Source organism: Hyperolius riggenbachi, chromosome 10, assembly GCF_040937935.1.
Source record: "Hyperolius riggenbachi isolate aHypRig1 chromosome 10, aHypRig1.pri, whole genome shotgun sequence".
Taxonomy (NCBI): domain Eukaryota; kingdom Metazoa; phylum Chordata; class Amphibia; order Anura; family Hyperoliidae; genus Hyperolius; species Hyperolius riggenbachi.
In genome coordinates, this window is record NC_090655.1 from 131,789,821 (window position 1) to 131,806,527 (window position 16,707).

A 16,707-nucleotide genomic window follows, 5' to 3' on the forward strand; every position below is an offset into this window, starting at 1 on the left:
GACCTATTTTGTAAAAAATGGCCTGGTCACTAGGGGGGTTTAAGACTGCAGTCCTCAAGAGGTTAAGTCTGAATGCCACTTTATAAATGTAGCAAATTGCACAAAAGTGCTAATAGATAATTAGTGGCTATGGAAATGTGCTGAATATACTGAAAACAGTCAATCTTTTTAGCTCGGTTCCACATCTGTATACGTGGCGATCTGAAAAGTGCCATTATTTTAGAAAACTTAGTGGCACGTTTCTGGTGAACTTCCTGTTTCCTCTATTACTTCAGGTGAGCAGTGCCATTTTTGTACTTTTTACTGCCCATGGCCTGCTTTTACTAACTGCCACCCCACAACTATTAGCAATTTCTCAATATTCATACCTTTTGCATTTTTTTCTACTGGCATAAATTACAAATGTTTTAGGTGTTTGCACTATGAGACATGTAAGTGGCTAAGTAGATTTTTTTTTATACACTAAGTTCCAATTCCTCTGTACTTTTTGGAGTTATTTAATACCATAAATGACCATTAAAAAGTAATTTATAGTGCATTTTACTCTGGAAAAAAATGTATCTATTATATGTATGTGTTAAAATATACTTTACATTTTACAATTGTTCATAGTGGTCCTTTAATCAGCCGTTCTTACAGAAAATGAAAGTATCTGTTTTTTACCTGCCAGAACATAAAGATGGTTTCCCGCTGCCCCTTCTTGAATGACAAGCTGTGATTGGCTGTACACCTTCTCATACATGCAATCCACCATGCGCCGTACATGGGACGCTTCAAGCTGCTGTAAGAAGTCATTGCTCATGATTGCTCCAGTGATCAGTTTCTTTGCGCTAAAGATAAAAATATAGTATTTATTTTGGCTTTTTTCTTCCCATAAAATAAATTAACTCTATAATTACAATTAAAAGCAGCGGCATCTGCTGAAGATATGAGTAATCGAATTAATGGGGGGCCTGCAACAAATTCCTCCTCGGTAAATGTAAATATTTGCTGTTTCCTCATGCAGTAGAGAATAAATGTCACTGTGAATATCATTTTCCCAACAGTGTGCCTCAGGATGAGAGAGGAATATGCTCGGATGTGTCGCCACACGGGAGGTTGTACCCAGTAATCATTTTGAGCCAGAGACACTAATGTTCTGTTCCATATTTTTTAAGCGGTATGAGAAAATTGTTTTGTTAGCCCCTGGAATTGTTCCAAATGGTGTCCTTGTGGGAGTTTGACTGTATGGCATTTTAGAAGATGATCATTAACGTCATATCAGAAATGCTCAGCGGTACTGTAACCTTTTAGCAAGAGAGCTAATTGTTTTTCCATTGGCACGACTTGATAATGTATGAGGAAAACTGCAGGACAAGAGAACTTCTTCATCTCCGTTATGCAAAACATTCATTCATTTTGCATGTATTTTAGCTTAAAGTAAACCTGTATTAAAAAAAATTGTATCTTGTTAACCTTAAAACTATTTTTAAATCAGTCCAATGCTTTAAAAGAAAGAGAAAATATAAAAGTAAGTGAAGTCACCTAGCGCTGTACCCTTGCAGGGCAGCTAATACTTACATGGACATTTTCTCAGTATAGGTTCCTTTTACATATAAAAGACACATGTATCTAAAAGCTCTCTGAGAAATGCATTGGCACACTGCATAGTGACAATCTGTTCCTGCCGCGAATAGATCACAGACAGGACCAGGCTGGAGAATTTACAGGTCTCAGTCAGATGTTCTCGCAGTAGTCTGGACATCACCATTGATGTCTAGCTTAGATTCATGTCAAGCCAAAAAACCCACACGTATATGAGTGCTACAGAAAAGAACATTTTTTAATAACTGATTTGTGCCTGTCTTGAGTTTTTAACCAGGACAATAGGGGTTAAATATGTATTTTTGATTAGTTCCCATATTTAATGATTAGAAAATGCAAGCCAGAGTGGATTGATCTTCGTGTAATCTCTTAAGTATTCATAGACTATAGAGAATCTAGGGACATGTAGAATCCAGATTCATAACAGGCCTGAGGCTATAAATAGACCAATAGCTAGTAAGGTTCTAGATAATGAAGAAGGGGGGGGGGGGGGGGGAATGAAAATTAAATTGTGGATTTTTTTAAATTTATTTATTTGTTACTATTTATGCTTTATAGCATAAGATGCATAATGGTATTTTCCACAACTTCTAAAACAGTAAAACGTACAATCCCCATAAGACCTGGCATCTAATTATCGAATTGCTTTGAATATACCATACACAGAGGGAGATCATAATATATAATAATTATATGTAATATGACATAATACAATCTTTTATGTCGATTATATAGCATTGCAGAGAAAGCTTATATTCATGAACGGACCAGGTCCACTCCTTCCATCGGATTTCCAGAACTTGCAAGTTTGCTTTTATTACGGACATATATACTCATGTAAAGTATGGACTATGTTTACATCAGCTGAGCTGGAGTGGGCTGTGCTTGCGTGGGGCAGCTCTGTACACAACAGCATATAGTATACAGTTTATGTTCTTACCTAGAATCCTTACGGACACTGGTGACATTCTGGTTTTGGCAAGAGGGATTGTAATAATGCCGTGAAGTTGGCTCAGCCGAGACGCCTTCCTTGGCTTTCTGACGTCTGTGGGTATCTGTGGCTTTCTCATTGCCCTGAGCAGGCCCTTGGTTTATGACACTCAGCAGCTTTTTTCTTTGACTACCCTTTGGAGACAGTTGGATGTTGTAACCAATGGCATCCTGCAGCTTGTCGATCTGGACAGATTTGACTTCCAGTTCCTTCTCGAGATGCCTGATCTTTTCATCCTTGTCCTGCAGTTCTTTCCATCTCTGCCTCAGTTCTTCTTCTAGAAGCAACACTGTCTCCTGCAGTTTAGTAAAGGCCCCAGAGGAATGCTCTCTCCTCCTAGAGGAGAGGCAGCTATCCTCCCTTCGTGGGGCTCGGATAGTTCCATTTCCCATGCTGTTCTGATTGTTGTACATCCCGGAGGAATATTACTTTGCTCACTAAATACCACTTAGATGTCAGTTCTTCTCATGATTTCTTGTGAAGACTCCCAAATCTTCAATGGAGCAGATTGTATTTATCCAGATAACATTTCTGTGTCTAGAAGTCTATTCATGCTCTAGAGGAAAAAAACAGAAATAATCACTGTTTAAAATGTATTTTAGAATTCTATTGACAAAGAAAACTTAAAGAGGAACTGTAGTGAAAATAACGTAATGAATAATATTGCCTACTTTTCTTTTTACAATATTAATCCTCTATAATAATCCCTAACTGTCCCTGCATCATCCTTCCTGTCCCTTGCTGTGCGTCCATGGATTTTTTTCGTACTGCGCATGTGCGCAGTACAGACCGTTGGGGCAGGATGACGGGCCAGGGGGGGCAGGGTGGGCGGGCAGATGCGTGCGCGTGGCAGGTGGACGGGTGGTGGCGGTGTGAAGAGACGTAGAGTCTGTTTTTAAACAGGCTTAGGTCAACTAGTTTATAAATAATTCAGTTAGTGTTGTTTGCCTATTGTAAAATCTTCCCTAGCCCTGATTTACATGAAATGTATCACTGGTGACAACATCTTTAGTCCTGTGAGATGATCTCTGCAGAATATTTGGTTACTGAGAGTTCCAAAGCCAGTACAAAATATACCTGGTCTCCCAGAATGCTGTGGGAGGAGAATTTTGCATAGCTAATCAGCCTAGGCTAAATATCTAAATGTTCTCTCAAAACACACCTGTTCAGACAAGCCTATTATTTGCCCAGTGGCGTAGCAATAAGGGGTGCAGAGGTAGCGGACGAATCGGGGCTCTTGTACTAGAGGGGCCCAAAGAGGCCCTCCCTCAACCGCAGTATTAGCTTTGTATTGGTATTGTGCTGATAATATAATAACTTCTATAGATGATTTGAATAGTAGTGATCATTAACACACGGTTTCCATCCCCTTTTTGCACCCCTGACTCTGTGGTTGATATTGATTAGTTTTGGTATGTCGTATCAATTGTTATACATAGCATACTTGGGGGGGGGGGGCAATGCAATCCTTGCACTAGGGCCCACAGCTTCTTAGCTACGCCACTGCATTTGCCATGGGTAGCAGTGGAGGCTTACTGCCCCATACTCCTGTGTCTCCTTCCCTAATTTCTCTGACCCACTACTCTCTAGATTGTAAGCTTGCAAGGGTAGGTTTCTTATTCTGATGTAATTTATCATATGAACGTGATGTCTCTCTATCCACTTATCAACATTTGTATTGGTACTGCTGGTTGTCCTAAATGTATAGAGTTTTCTTATGTATCTGTTGGCGCTATATAAATTAACAAAATAACTATATATATATATATATATATATATATATATATATATATATACATACAGTGGTTTGCAAAAGTATTCGGCCCCCTTGAAGTTTTCCACATTTTGTCACATTACTGCCACAAACATTAATCAATTTTATTGGAATTCCACGTGAAAGACCAATACAAAGTGGTGTACACATGAGAAGTGGAATGAAAATCATACATGATTCCAAACTGCACTGCACAAAGTCGGCCTTTATGGAAGAGTGGCAAGAAGAAATCCATTGTTAACAGAAAAGCATAAGAAGTCCAGTTTGCAGTTTGCCACAAGCCATGTGGGGGACACAGCAAACATGTGGAAGAAGGTGCTCTGGTTAGATGAGACCAAAATGGAACTTTTTGGCCAAAATGCTAAACGCTATGTGTGGCAGAAAACTAACACTGCACATCACTCAGAACACACCATCCCCACTGTCAAATATGGTGGTGGCAGCATCATGCTCTGGGGGTGCTTCTCTTCAGCAGGGACAGGGAAGCTGGTCAGAGTTGATGGGAAGATGGATGGAGCCCAATACAGGGCAATCTTGGAAGAAAACCTCTTTGAGTCTGCAAAAGACTTGAGACTGGGGCGGAGGTTCACCTTCCAGCAGGACAACGACCCTAACCATAAAGCAAGGGCAACAATGGAATGGTTTAAAACAAAACATATCCATGTGTTAGAATGGCCAAGTCAAAGTCCAGATCTAAATCCAATTGAGAATCTGTGGCAAGATCTGAAAACTGCTATTCACAAACGCTGCCCATCTAATCTGACAGAGCTGGAGCTGTTTTGCAAAGAAGAATGGGCAAGGATTTCAGTCTCTAGATGTGCAAAGCTGGTAGCGACATACCCTAAAACACTGGCAGCTGTAATTACAGCAAAAGGTGGTTCTACAAAGTATTGATTTAGGGGGCTGAATAATTACGCACACCCCACTTTGCAGTTATGGATTTGTAAAAAATGTTTGGAACCATGTATGATTGTCGTTCCACTTCTCATGTGTACACCACTTTGTATCGGTCTTTCACGTGGCATACCAATAAAATTGATTCATGTTTGTGGCAGTAACATGACAAAATGTGGAAAACTTCAAGGGGGCCGAATACCACTGTATATATATATATATATATATATATATATATATATATATATATATATATATATATATATATTACTCTTGTATAACCAGATTCTAGCTTTACGAATTTGCTTGCAACAAAGTTTCACCTTTTTACCAGGATTCTCCCGTGCTGGTGAAACCTGGGGATAATTGGAGAACAAAAGTGATTCTATTGGTGTTAATAAAAATTGTAGCTCTTGCCTGGATCATATTACACAGAAACAATGGTTGCTGCAAACCCAGTCAATTTTCTATTCAGAATTTTTTGTTGCAAATTTTTACTAAGGTTACTTGCAATAGTACAGTGTGACCAAGACATGAGTTGTAAATGTTTTCCACCTAATGGCCAAAGTCATGTTAAATAAATCTTGGCCAGTTTGTAGGATGGCTTTGTTCTTCAGAGTTTCTCAGTATTCATCATCTCAGCAGAACTTTAGAAAATCAGGTCCATCAGTTGGTCTGTCTATAAGTGCTTATAATAACAGTGGATATGCAGAGAAATCAAAAAGTAAAGGCAAATCAAAAATTAAATGATAAAAGGAACAAATAGAAGATAATGCAAAATAAAATATTCCCAATGATACTCTATGCAGTATGCACTAAACAATTTCTTTAGTTAAAGCCACATTCAAACAGACATTGATACTCCCTGTGGGCAGCACAACCCTCAACCCAGTTTTAATCTGGGCCAGGAAATGGTCTGCATGGAGTTTGTATGTTTTCTGTGTTTCTTTTGGTTAATCTGGGTTCCTCCAATATTCCATAAACATACACATACTGTAAATCATTTGTTCCCTTCAAAAAATGGCCTCAAATTACAATAGGAGCATAACATAAGCCAGTGACGGACTATGATAGGGATACGACTGTGAGCTCTCCTCAGGGACAGTTAGTGACATATGTACTATGTAAAGCACTGCAGAGGTTGTCAGCCTTATATAAATACATAATAATAAAATACTCCATTGCAGAATTGCTCCATTATTAAACAACACACCAGACTCAGTTTTCTCTAAGCATTGTGTTCTGTGCTATGCTGACTGGAGAACCTAAAACATACACTTCATGGGGCCATATGCAATTCACTTTTTCTCCTGAGTTTTCTTCTAGGTGATATTTTGAAATGTGTCTATAAAATGCGTTCTGAACCACCAGGATGCAAGAAAATGCTCAAAATAATTTTGATAGTACTTTTCACTTACTTTTTGGTACTTTTTTATTTGCAAAATGCTGAAAAGTTACTTTAAATAGAAGATGAAAAATGATCTCCTAGGAGAAATCTCAGAAGAAAAGGTTATTTGCATATGGGCCATAACATTCAAATACGGTACATTTTTCTCCTAAGTTTTCTCTTGGATGATATGTTCACACATTATCAATAAAATGCACACTAAGTCACCAGCAAGCAAACGATCATAATTTTGGCAGTACTTTTGGCAGTACTTTTTCACCTACTTTTTGGTACTTTTTCAATTGCAGAGTGCTGAAAAGTTATTCGAAACTAAAGATGAAAACTTATCTCCTAGGAGAAAACTTATAGTAGTGTGCTGACAGTCACCAAGTGTTTCAGAGAGAAAATATGACTGGCATTGTTTAGAAAATTAGCTGTTCTCCTGCCGAGTCAGTGACAAATAAAGCTATTCATGTTCAGTCAGGGCCCGTTCACACTTAAAGGGAATGTCCAAGCAAAATAAAAAAATGAGTTTCACTTACCGGGGGCTTCTACCAGCCCCATGCAGCCATCCTGTGCCCTCGTAGTCTCTCACTGCTGCTCCAGTCCCCCGCTGGCAGCTTGCCGACCTCGGAGGTCGGCGGGACGCATTGCATACATTTTTACGCATTCCCGCTAGTACAGGAACATTAATACATACATTTTTACGCATTACTGGTTCAATGCGTAAAAATTTACGCATTGAACCAGTAACGCGTAAAAATGTATGCGTTAATGTTCCTGCACTATCGGGAATGCGTAAAAATGTACGCAATGCGTCCTGCCGACCTCCGAGGTCAGGAAGCTACCAGCGGGGGACTGGAGCAGCAGTGAGAGACTACGAGGGCACAGGATGGCTGCATGGGGCTAGTAGAAGCCCCCGGTAAGTGAAACTCATTTTTTTATTTTGCTTGAACCTTCCCTTTAAAACCGCAGAACGCCGGCGATTACCGCCGGCGTTCTGCGGGAGTGATTTTCCCGCGATCAGCGCGGAAAAATCACTGGACACTGCGGCGGGTTTGGAGCGATCGCGATTAGCGTGCTATGCACGCTAATCACGATCGCAAATCGCGGAACGCTCGTCGCCGGCAAACCGCTGCATGCAGCGCGGTTGCGGTTATCGCTAACCGCAACCGCGGCAGTGAGAACACTGCCACTCGCTACATTGTGTAGCGGTTCTTGCAGAACCGCTAGCGGTTTGCCGTGAGCAGGAATCGTGCGATTCCCGCTCAGGTGTGAATGGGCCCTTATGGTCAAAGCTTGTCAGAGGCATGTGAAAGACATCATTCAGACTTTTACAATGCTACATTTTTCTTTTTTTCAGGTTTTAAGTGATATTTTGATTCTATGAGGAGAAAAGTAGTATAAAAATATGGTTACTAATAAAAAGCAAAATGAAAAAAGGAATGCAAAGTTTCAGTGTACAAATGTCCATATGAATGTTACGGGAAAAACTCCATTTGTCAAAGGCAGAGCAAAAGGCTTTTTGGAAATTCTGAGGCACAGTTGTAAAGACCTCATTCCAACAGTTTATTGATAGCGACAAACACAGGAAAGAGTTGCAGGAGAAAAGCTCTCCATTGCAACTCAGCATTATTATTATTAGACAGGTTTGGTACCCCCATTGTTCAAATAATGTCTGCGTCTCTAATAGCCTAATTGTCCTGAAATCATTGGCATCAAACATCAAGCATGGAATATTTATGTGCACCTTAGGCCAACGACTCTTCACAGGTTTGTTTCTGCTATTTATCAAAAATAGACAGCTCTTCTGATTCTTGATGAAATCAACATTCATTTTTGTGCCACATTAAGCATTTAGGCCTTAATCTGTCAACGTTGCAGCCAAGCCTTTTTGAAGTTAAATAACCTTTCCATTGCACTATATATCAGCTTTTTTTTCCTTTCCCCTCATGAGAAGCTGTATTTTCCCCACCATTGTACGTATTTGTCAGGGACAATATTGATCTGCTTCTGTGATGTTACAATGTCATTATTACTTTTCTTCCTTGGTAGTAATAAGCCAGACAGTAATGACAAGATGTCAACCTTGCTAGTCCACCAGTACACATATCTCTTTTCTTTGAAGAATAAACTGTTATCAAAAGATAAAAAGCCGTATAGACACAAATTAAAACTTTGGCTTTATTTATAGCTTTAAAATTGGGCTAATCAGGACAACTAAGGCATAAACATGCTTGTAGGTTAATGGGGTATATATTCAAATAGTTAATATACTGTCAATTGCTAGCCTAGGAGGAGCTAGCCTAGGCATATCCTTCTCTCCTCTAGATTCCCACCAACATGCAAAAACTGTTCAAAAATATCTGAAATGCTCAAAACAAACAAAACCCTAAACACAACATCATTTTTCAAGGGTGATGTGCAATCCATTGGCTCCCTCGCTGTCCTCCTGGGAAACTCTGTTCTTCCCCTTTCAGCTCCAGGAGATGGGGACTACTGTACATTTATTTATATATTGTATTTATAAAGCGCCAACATATTACGCAGCGCTGGACAATAAATAGGGATACATACAATATTTAGGGGTGACATACAGCAAAATGACAATACCTGAATACAAGAAAGATCAGATCATGCAGCACAGTATGAGTACAAGGTAATGCTTAGTCAGTCACTGGATGGAGCATGGAGATTAGGCAAGTTAGGTTCACTCAGATGCCTAGCATGGGTTCACAGTAATGGAGGTGCATGATCAGGTTGGACACAAAAGGAGGAGGACCCTGCCCAAAGGCTTACAATCTAAAGGGAGAGGTAGGGACACGAGAGGTAGGAGACCAGAGTTCAGCTGTGGGTTTAGAGCACTTGTGAGGGGTAGTAGGCCAGAGTGAAAAGGTGAGTTTTGAGGGCTTTCTTGAAGATGTTGAAGGAGGGGGCTGCCCTAATGGGTGGAGGTAGGGAGTTCCATAGTGTTGGAGCAGCTCTTGAGAAGTCCTGGAGGCGTGCATGGGACTGGGTGATGCGGGGGGCGGTTAGGCGAAGTTCATTGGAAGAGCGGAGTGAGCGGCTAGGTGTGTACCTCTGAGTAAGATCGGAAATGTAGGTTGGACAGGTTTTGTGGACAGATTTGTAGGTCAGACACAGTATCTTGAATCTGATTCTGGACTGGATAGGAAGCCAGTGGAGGGATTCAAGGAGGGGATCCGCCATGGTGGAGCGATGGGAGCAGTGGATAATTCTGGCTGCTGCATTGCAGGCTTACCCCTGTAGCTGGGAGCGTTCTGTGGCTGCACACTTAGTTAAGGCTTATAACTGTGCAGGTGCCTCCCGGCAACGAGAGCGCGACCAAGGAGGGATGTGCAGTAGTCCCTAACTGACCCAATTGGGGACTTTACTGCGGCTCTGGCTATACATACCCTAATAATACAGTTTTAACAGTGTACAATGTCATCTGACCTTACTGGTCAGTCCTGCAGAATCTTTGGTCTCAGTTTTAGATGGCCTGCCATGTTTCAAGCAAGGATTAGTAAGTAAAAGCTGACAGCTTCTCCACTGTCAGGAGTTTGTTTACACTTGAATGGCAGAAAAGAGGCTGTCGACATCACAGAGACTCGACAGTGTTAGAGAAACTTCTACTGAACAGAGTATCAGCTGTACAAACAACAGTATTGGTGGAATCATGTATATGAAGGAAGCTTAGTCAAAACTTCTGTTCCTAGCCTAGGTACACAGTAACATAGTTCTGATATTTCCATTGAATAAAACTGAATTTGTTATCTAAGAGAAATTAATTTTAATACATATTCAAAGCAGTAAAGGATAGTATCAGTCCCATGAGTTCCATATGAAAAACAAGCAATATCATCAGTTAGAACTACGTTATTCTAAATTGCTCACCCTGTCAAATGGTCAGCTGCTCCACGCAGACTGGAAAAACCTTTGTCAAGGCTAGTGATGCCATTGTTTTCTGCCAGTCACTCAGTTTGCACAGGAGTAGAAAACAAACAACAAATGTTCCTTTTCTGTGAAATTAACAACTGGAAGTTTTTTTTTATGTATAATGCTCCTATACAAGTAATTTAGAGAGATGGGTACATCAAATTTGTAAGTATAAATATGTATTTGAAATATGTATTTTGATTTTTGCACATAAGATAAACTAATTATAAACATGTCATTGGATGAAATTACTGACCTCACCTGGTTCAGTTTACAGTTTAGGTAGGCAGTAGTCCCACTGCAAGTGACTAGAGAAACAGAATGTCATGGGCTTTGTCAAAAGAAGCCCATAATGCTGTTATGCATTTAAATCAGCAGATGTGTTGCTTGCTGAATTTTTGGTGTAATTTAATTTCTATTCAGTAGAATGCACCAAACATCACTACATTTTTTGTTGCACCCACCCCCCCCCCCCTTCCCCAACCAATTATTAATGTTTTAATGTATTATTTTTTTGCTTTTGTTTTACTATACCGTTTGCATGTCAATGTGTAATGGGCCACTACTTACACACTAAGTCATTACACTTTAACATTAAAATCCAATTAAAGGAATTAATTTTTTTTCAAGCAATAATGATGCAAACTGGAACTGGAATCCTATCATCAGGAGCATGCTGACGAAGCACTTAGAGAGACTGGAGGAGGTACGCTGTATTGCTAATGCTTGAATAAATCAGTTATCAGCTTTAAAAAAAATATACCCCAAAAAAAGGCCTTTCCAGTTTCCATCCTCTCTGAAGAATGTACAGGTAGTCCCCGGTTAACGAACGAGATAGGGACTGTAGGTTCGTTCTTAACCTGAATCTGTTCTAAAGTCGGAACATTGTGCCATCTCTGTCCCCTGTACCTCCTCTGTGCCCTCTGTGCCTCCATTGTCCCCCTCTGTGTCACCTCTGCCCTCTGTATCTGCTTATACAGGTTTAAAACCATTTTTACTTTGCATTTTTTAAAATCAATTTTCTCAAAAACTACAAGTCCAATTTGAAAAAAAAAAATGTTTTACTTGTTCCCATGGAAACACAGAATCCATGCCGTTCATATCGGTGGGTCGTTCGTAAGTCGGGGACTAACTGTACTTAATTTCACAGCATGATACACCTATCCTTTAGCAAAGACATTCAATTTCTTCCAGGCAGTACATTTGTCTGTCAAGTATGAACAAATCTATTCCATAGTTTCTAGAGCTGACAATCAAGCATTTCATAATTAAGCATATGTGGTTTTCCAAGTGTTTTTAAAAACGTTCATTCAAATTAATTGTAAAATAGAAGTATTATACTGAGCAAATGACAATCTCATTTTCTTTAATAATAACTGAGGATGGAGACGTGTACAATGGGCAAAAAGGATCAATTAATGGCTAATAGAAGTTGATTAGATTCACAAAAGGACCTATATAAGTTACTGCAGATATTGCAAATATCAACAGTTTTAAAAGGAAATCTGAACTGAAAATAAATTGAGATGAGATAAACAATTGTATCTATTCTCCTACGCCAAACATTTTTGGAATCTCAGTTCTATATTCTGTTTAAAAACTAAGGGCTCAGACACACTAAAGCTCTTTTCTGAGCTTTCGCGATTGATCAGCGCTTTCTGAGCGCTTTGTAAAAATCGCTCCCATTCACTTGCATTAAAATCGCGGTAAAATCACTTAAAATGTCCACAATCACATAAGTTTTTACGCATCCGCGATTTTACTCGATCACAACGATTTTTATAGTGTCTCTGAGCCCTAAAAGTAGGTTTTAATGTTCTCTCTGCCAGATAAACTGTCATTTGCACACCTGAATGTTTAATCTTTCCAATAAAAATAATAAAATAAGCACAGCCTAGTTTTAGGAATGGTACTGTACATACAGGATTATCTCATTATCCCACATCAGTTCAGGTACCCTTTAAACTCCAAGCATTTTTTGGGGAATATTTTGAGGTATGGCTTCTGATGAAGTGGCTGATGGCCGTAATATGCGTGACTTACTAAAATATTTTGAAATTCATGCTAATCTTTTTTTCTAAGTAGACTGTTTTCTCCCACTGTGATATTGTAATTTTAACCACGTCACCCAAATGGGTTTTTTCCCTAATGGACAAGAGCAATTTTCAGCTGTCAGCGCTCCTGCTTTTTAATTGCCAATAATGTCATTACTACTTATCACAACAAAATTATCTATACCTTTTATCGCAACTAATTAGGCCCCGTTCACACTTGCGGTTCTCTGCCAAACGGACCGGATGACCTGCCAAACGGATCCGGATCCGGTCAGTTTGCATCAGGTGTTTATCAGGATGCGATCCGGATCCGTTTGGCAAAAGATAGTAGAAAAGGAATAAAAATGTTGGGGTCTGGGAGGTCAGCAGAAGGTGGACCTGTGGAATCAGGCCCTCCGCTGTTTAGCACTCACCTCCACCTCCGACATACTGCCAACATCTCCAGCACGTTTAAAGTCACTGCTGCTCCACTCCAAAATGCTTGCCCATGTGTCCCCATCCAAAATCGCCGCTTCAATACGCATAGGAAGTGGGGTAGAACATCCGGATTTTTAGCCAGTGTGTTGTGCGCTCTCCGGTTCTCATTGGTTTGTATTGGCCGGATGGTGCAGTCCGGCTCCGCTCCGGATACGGCTGCCGGAGGAGCCGGACCAAAAAATAGCGCATGTTGGGTCTTATGCCGGAGTCCGGATCCGGTCCGGATCCGGTCCGGACGAAACGGACGCATGTGAACGGACGCATAGGCTTTCATTGCTATGCCGTGCGTCCGTTCCATCCGTTCTGCAAGCGGTCCGGCTCCAGCACAGCGATTCCGGACGGCGACCGCTAATGTGAACCGGGCCTAAGGCTTTCTTTGGGTAGTAAATTTTGTTAAAATTGCGTATTATGCTTATTTTATTCTGAATGCATTTTTATGGGAATAATATAAAAAAAATAGATAAAAACATTATTTCTCAGTTTTCAGCCATTATATTTTTAAAATAAAACAAGCTACCATAATTTTAACCTATTTGCTAGTTGTATCCTGTGCTTGAATAAACTACTTTTGCATTGGAGTGCCGGAGTCCGCTTTCTTCATTTCATATATAATTTAAACCTATGTATTTTACTTGTCCATTTGTCCCGGTTAATACACCATCTAAATTATGTCCCTATCACAATGTATGGTGACAATATATTACTTGGAAATATACGTGCACATTTTTTTTTTGGGGGGGGGGAGGGGTTTATTGTGTCTTACAAGCCCCTGTGTAGTAAAATAACAGGAATTTACGCTCATAAAATACATATTAAAAAAGCTGAGTCCCTAAGGCGACTATGTATCTTTTTACACAGGTTTTTTTGGGGAAGTAGATTAGAAGCCAACGCTCTCCTTTGCTGTACCTGTTTTGAATGTATGTTGTGTAATATTGTCCATATTGTGGAGCCCTGCACATCTTTGCAAATAGCCAATTCAGGTACAGCCTGTGTCTGAAAGCGCTGACGATTTATCCTGCTGTACAAAATTAAAGTAAGTATACTATTTGGCTAGCTGCATTCAAATTTTTAGATTAGGGATTAGTACATAATTTGCATCTGATTTGCATTCAAGGCATGTATTTAGCCCGTGGGGCTCTGCATGCCTCTGTTGGCTTACATTTCAGTTTGCAGCCTGGATCACTGTCACTTGTTTAATGCAGGTTATCCTCTGTAATGGATAGAAAGACCATCTGTGTGTCTTCCTTTTGTCTGGAAGATTGTGGCTGGTCTTCAGCAATGATGCAGTCGAAATGCATGGAAGACTTGGATCATAGCAGGTAATGAAAGCATTATAATAAACTCCTAAGTGGATGATATGTACACTTACCGTCAATGAGTACTTCCACAAAATTCACTTATTGTTAGATTCTTTTATGAATTTGATTACGAGGTCAAAGACGGATAACATTTTACAACCCTTAAAGGTCTAATTGTTAATGCGATTTTGTTTCCTAGCACTCATCCAGGAATGATTGTTGATTTGTTTATCTTTGTTTACTATCTTGTACAGGATTCTTTCTACTTATTGCATTGCTGCTGTCTAATTTGGGTTATTTATTTAGTGAATCATATTTAATGTTACTTAAATCATGATTTTTAATTTTAAGTGTAGTGGCCCTTTTAAAAATTTGAATTATTGCAATAATTGTATACTATTCCATTGTACGTGTATTACATACATGTAAATGTCCATTTAATTCCACATATACTGTAATATAATTTTTTGGCAAAATGTAATTGGTTTTCTTTGCTGACCTCCATGTTGAAGCCACAGAATAATTACTGTCAATTAATAGTAATACTACAAATGTATTGTCAGTTATAGTGGTAATATATTACACATAGATAATAAAAAAAAAAAATTAAAGGAAAACCATAAAGAGTGTGCTAAAGCACGACAGCTATAAACACGACAGGGGATCTTAATTCTACCTCCACTCAATGGCTGGATCTATTTTTGATAGCCAACAGCTATTAACCACTTGCCGACCGCACGCTTATACCGTGCGTCGGCAAAGTGGCAGCTGCAGGACCAGCGACGCAGTACTGCGTCGCCAGCTGCAGGCTGATTAATCAGGAAGCAGCCGCTCGTGCGAGCGGCTGCTTCCTGTCAAATCACGGCGGGGGGCTCCGTGAATAGCCTGCGGGCCGCCGATGGCGGCTCGCAAGCTAAATGTAAACACAAGCGGAAATAATCCGCTTTGTTTACATTTGTACGGCGCTGCTGCGCAGCAGCGCCGTAAAGCAGATCGGCGATCCCCGGCCAATCAGCGGCCGGGGATCGCCGCCATGTGACAGAAGACAGCCTGTCACTGGCTGCACAGGACGGATAGCGTCCTGTGCAGCCCAGATCTCCCGGGGGAGCAGGTAGGAGAGGGAGGGGGGAGAATGTCGCCGCGGGGGGGGGCTTTGAGGTGCCCCCCCCGCAAAATGCCTGCAAGTAGGAGCGATCAGACCCCCCCTGCACATCATCCCCATAGGGGGGAAAAAAGGGGGGCGATCTGATCGCTCTGTGTGGCCACGGATCTGTGCTGGGGGCTGCAGAGCCCACCCAGCACAGATCCAAACAAACAGCGCTGGTCCTTAAGGGGGGGTAAAGGGTGGGTCCTCAAGTGGTTAATACAATTCACTGCTACTGTATCTTTTTGTTGCATTGTTTCACAATTGTTCCACTTCTATATACAAGCACAGCACTTTCTTCTTGGTTATTGATTATGTATGTATTGATTGATTAAGTGCACTATGCACTTTATTATCCATTGCATCTCTCATGCTGAACCTGGGTGTTATCACCTAAGGCTCTTTTTTGATCCTACAAATGTTTTTTTTTAACTTTTATTATGTATGTCTGTCGCTGATATCATTATTGATTTCTCTTATAGCATTCCCAGGATGCCATAAGTTATCTGTGTTTTTTGTTTCTCTTTTAAAGCAAACCTTCAGCGGAAAAAACATATAATGAATTATATATCTGATATAATGAATTATATGTGTGGTACAAATAATGAATAGAACATTAGTAGCATGTTTTAATTTTCACTTGCATAAAGGTCCTGAGTTCAGGCCCGCGCGCGCGTAGCTCTCCATCTGCCTATGTGCACTAACAGACCCAGCCACATCAAGCGCATGCTGCTGCATGCAAACCGCCGCGTTGGACGCGGAAACAGCCGCTTTGCTGTCAGGACAAGCGGTGGCTTTTCCGCATTCCACCATACTACCAGACGCGTGTCTATGCATGCAAACCGCCGCTTTGGACGCGGAGTCAGCCGCCTTGCTCTTGGCATATGCGGCGGCTTTTCCGCGTTTTCTCACAGTACCCCCCCCCCCCTGAGGAGTGGACTCCGGACATCTTCTTCCTGGCTTTCCAGGATGTAAGTTAGAGAATTTTCTTTTTATCTCATACTCAGGCCGGCCATCAATGAACCCAGGGAGGGAGGGAGTGGAATCCACCTGCAGTGCTGACCCGGGCAGGGACACAGGAAATGATTTCTTGTCAGCCTGTTTTTTCGGTGGTAGAATGGTTTTGGGCCAAAAACCCCTGTCTAAAGTGTCTGCTTTGGGGCTT

At 40.7% G+C, this 16,707-nt stretch overlaps 1 protein-coding gene across 10 annotated transcripts in view; it reads right to left on the reverse strand.

Moving 5' to 3' along the window:
• Nucleotides 1-16,707, reverse strand: part of LOC137536102 (cGMP-dependent protein kinase 2-like) — an 843,621-nt gene that overhangs the window by 181,348 nt on the left and 645,566 nt on the right. For all 10 annotated transcript variants that reach the window (XM_068258139.1, XM_068258141.1, XM_068258140.1 and 7 more), the window contains 2 exons: nt 2,525-3,131; nt 664-830 (listed from right to left, as the gene is read on the reverse strand). In XM_068258139.1, coding sequence (XP_068114240.1) covers nt 664-830; nt 2,525-2,988 — 631 coding nt within the window. In that variant the 5' untranslated portion in view covers nt 2,989-3,131. The remainder of the gene's footprint in view (nt 1-663; nt 831-2,524; nt 3,132-16,707) is intronic.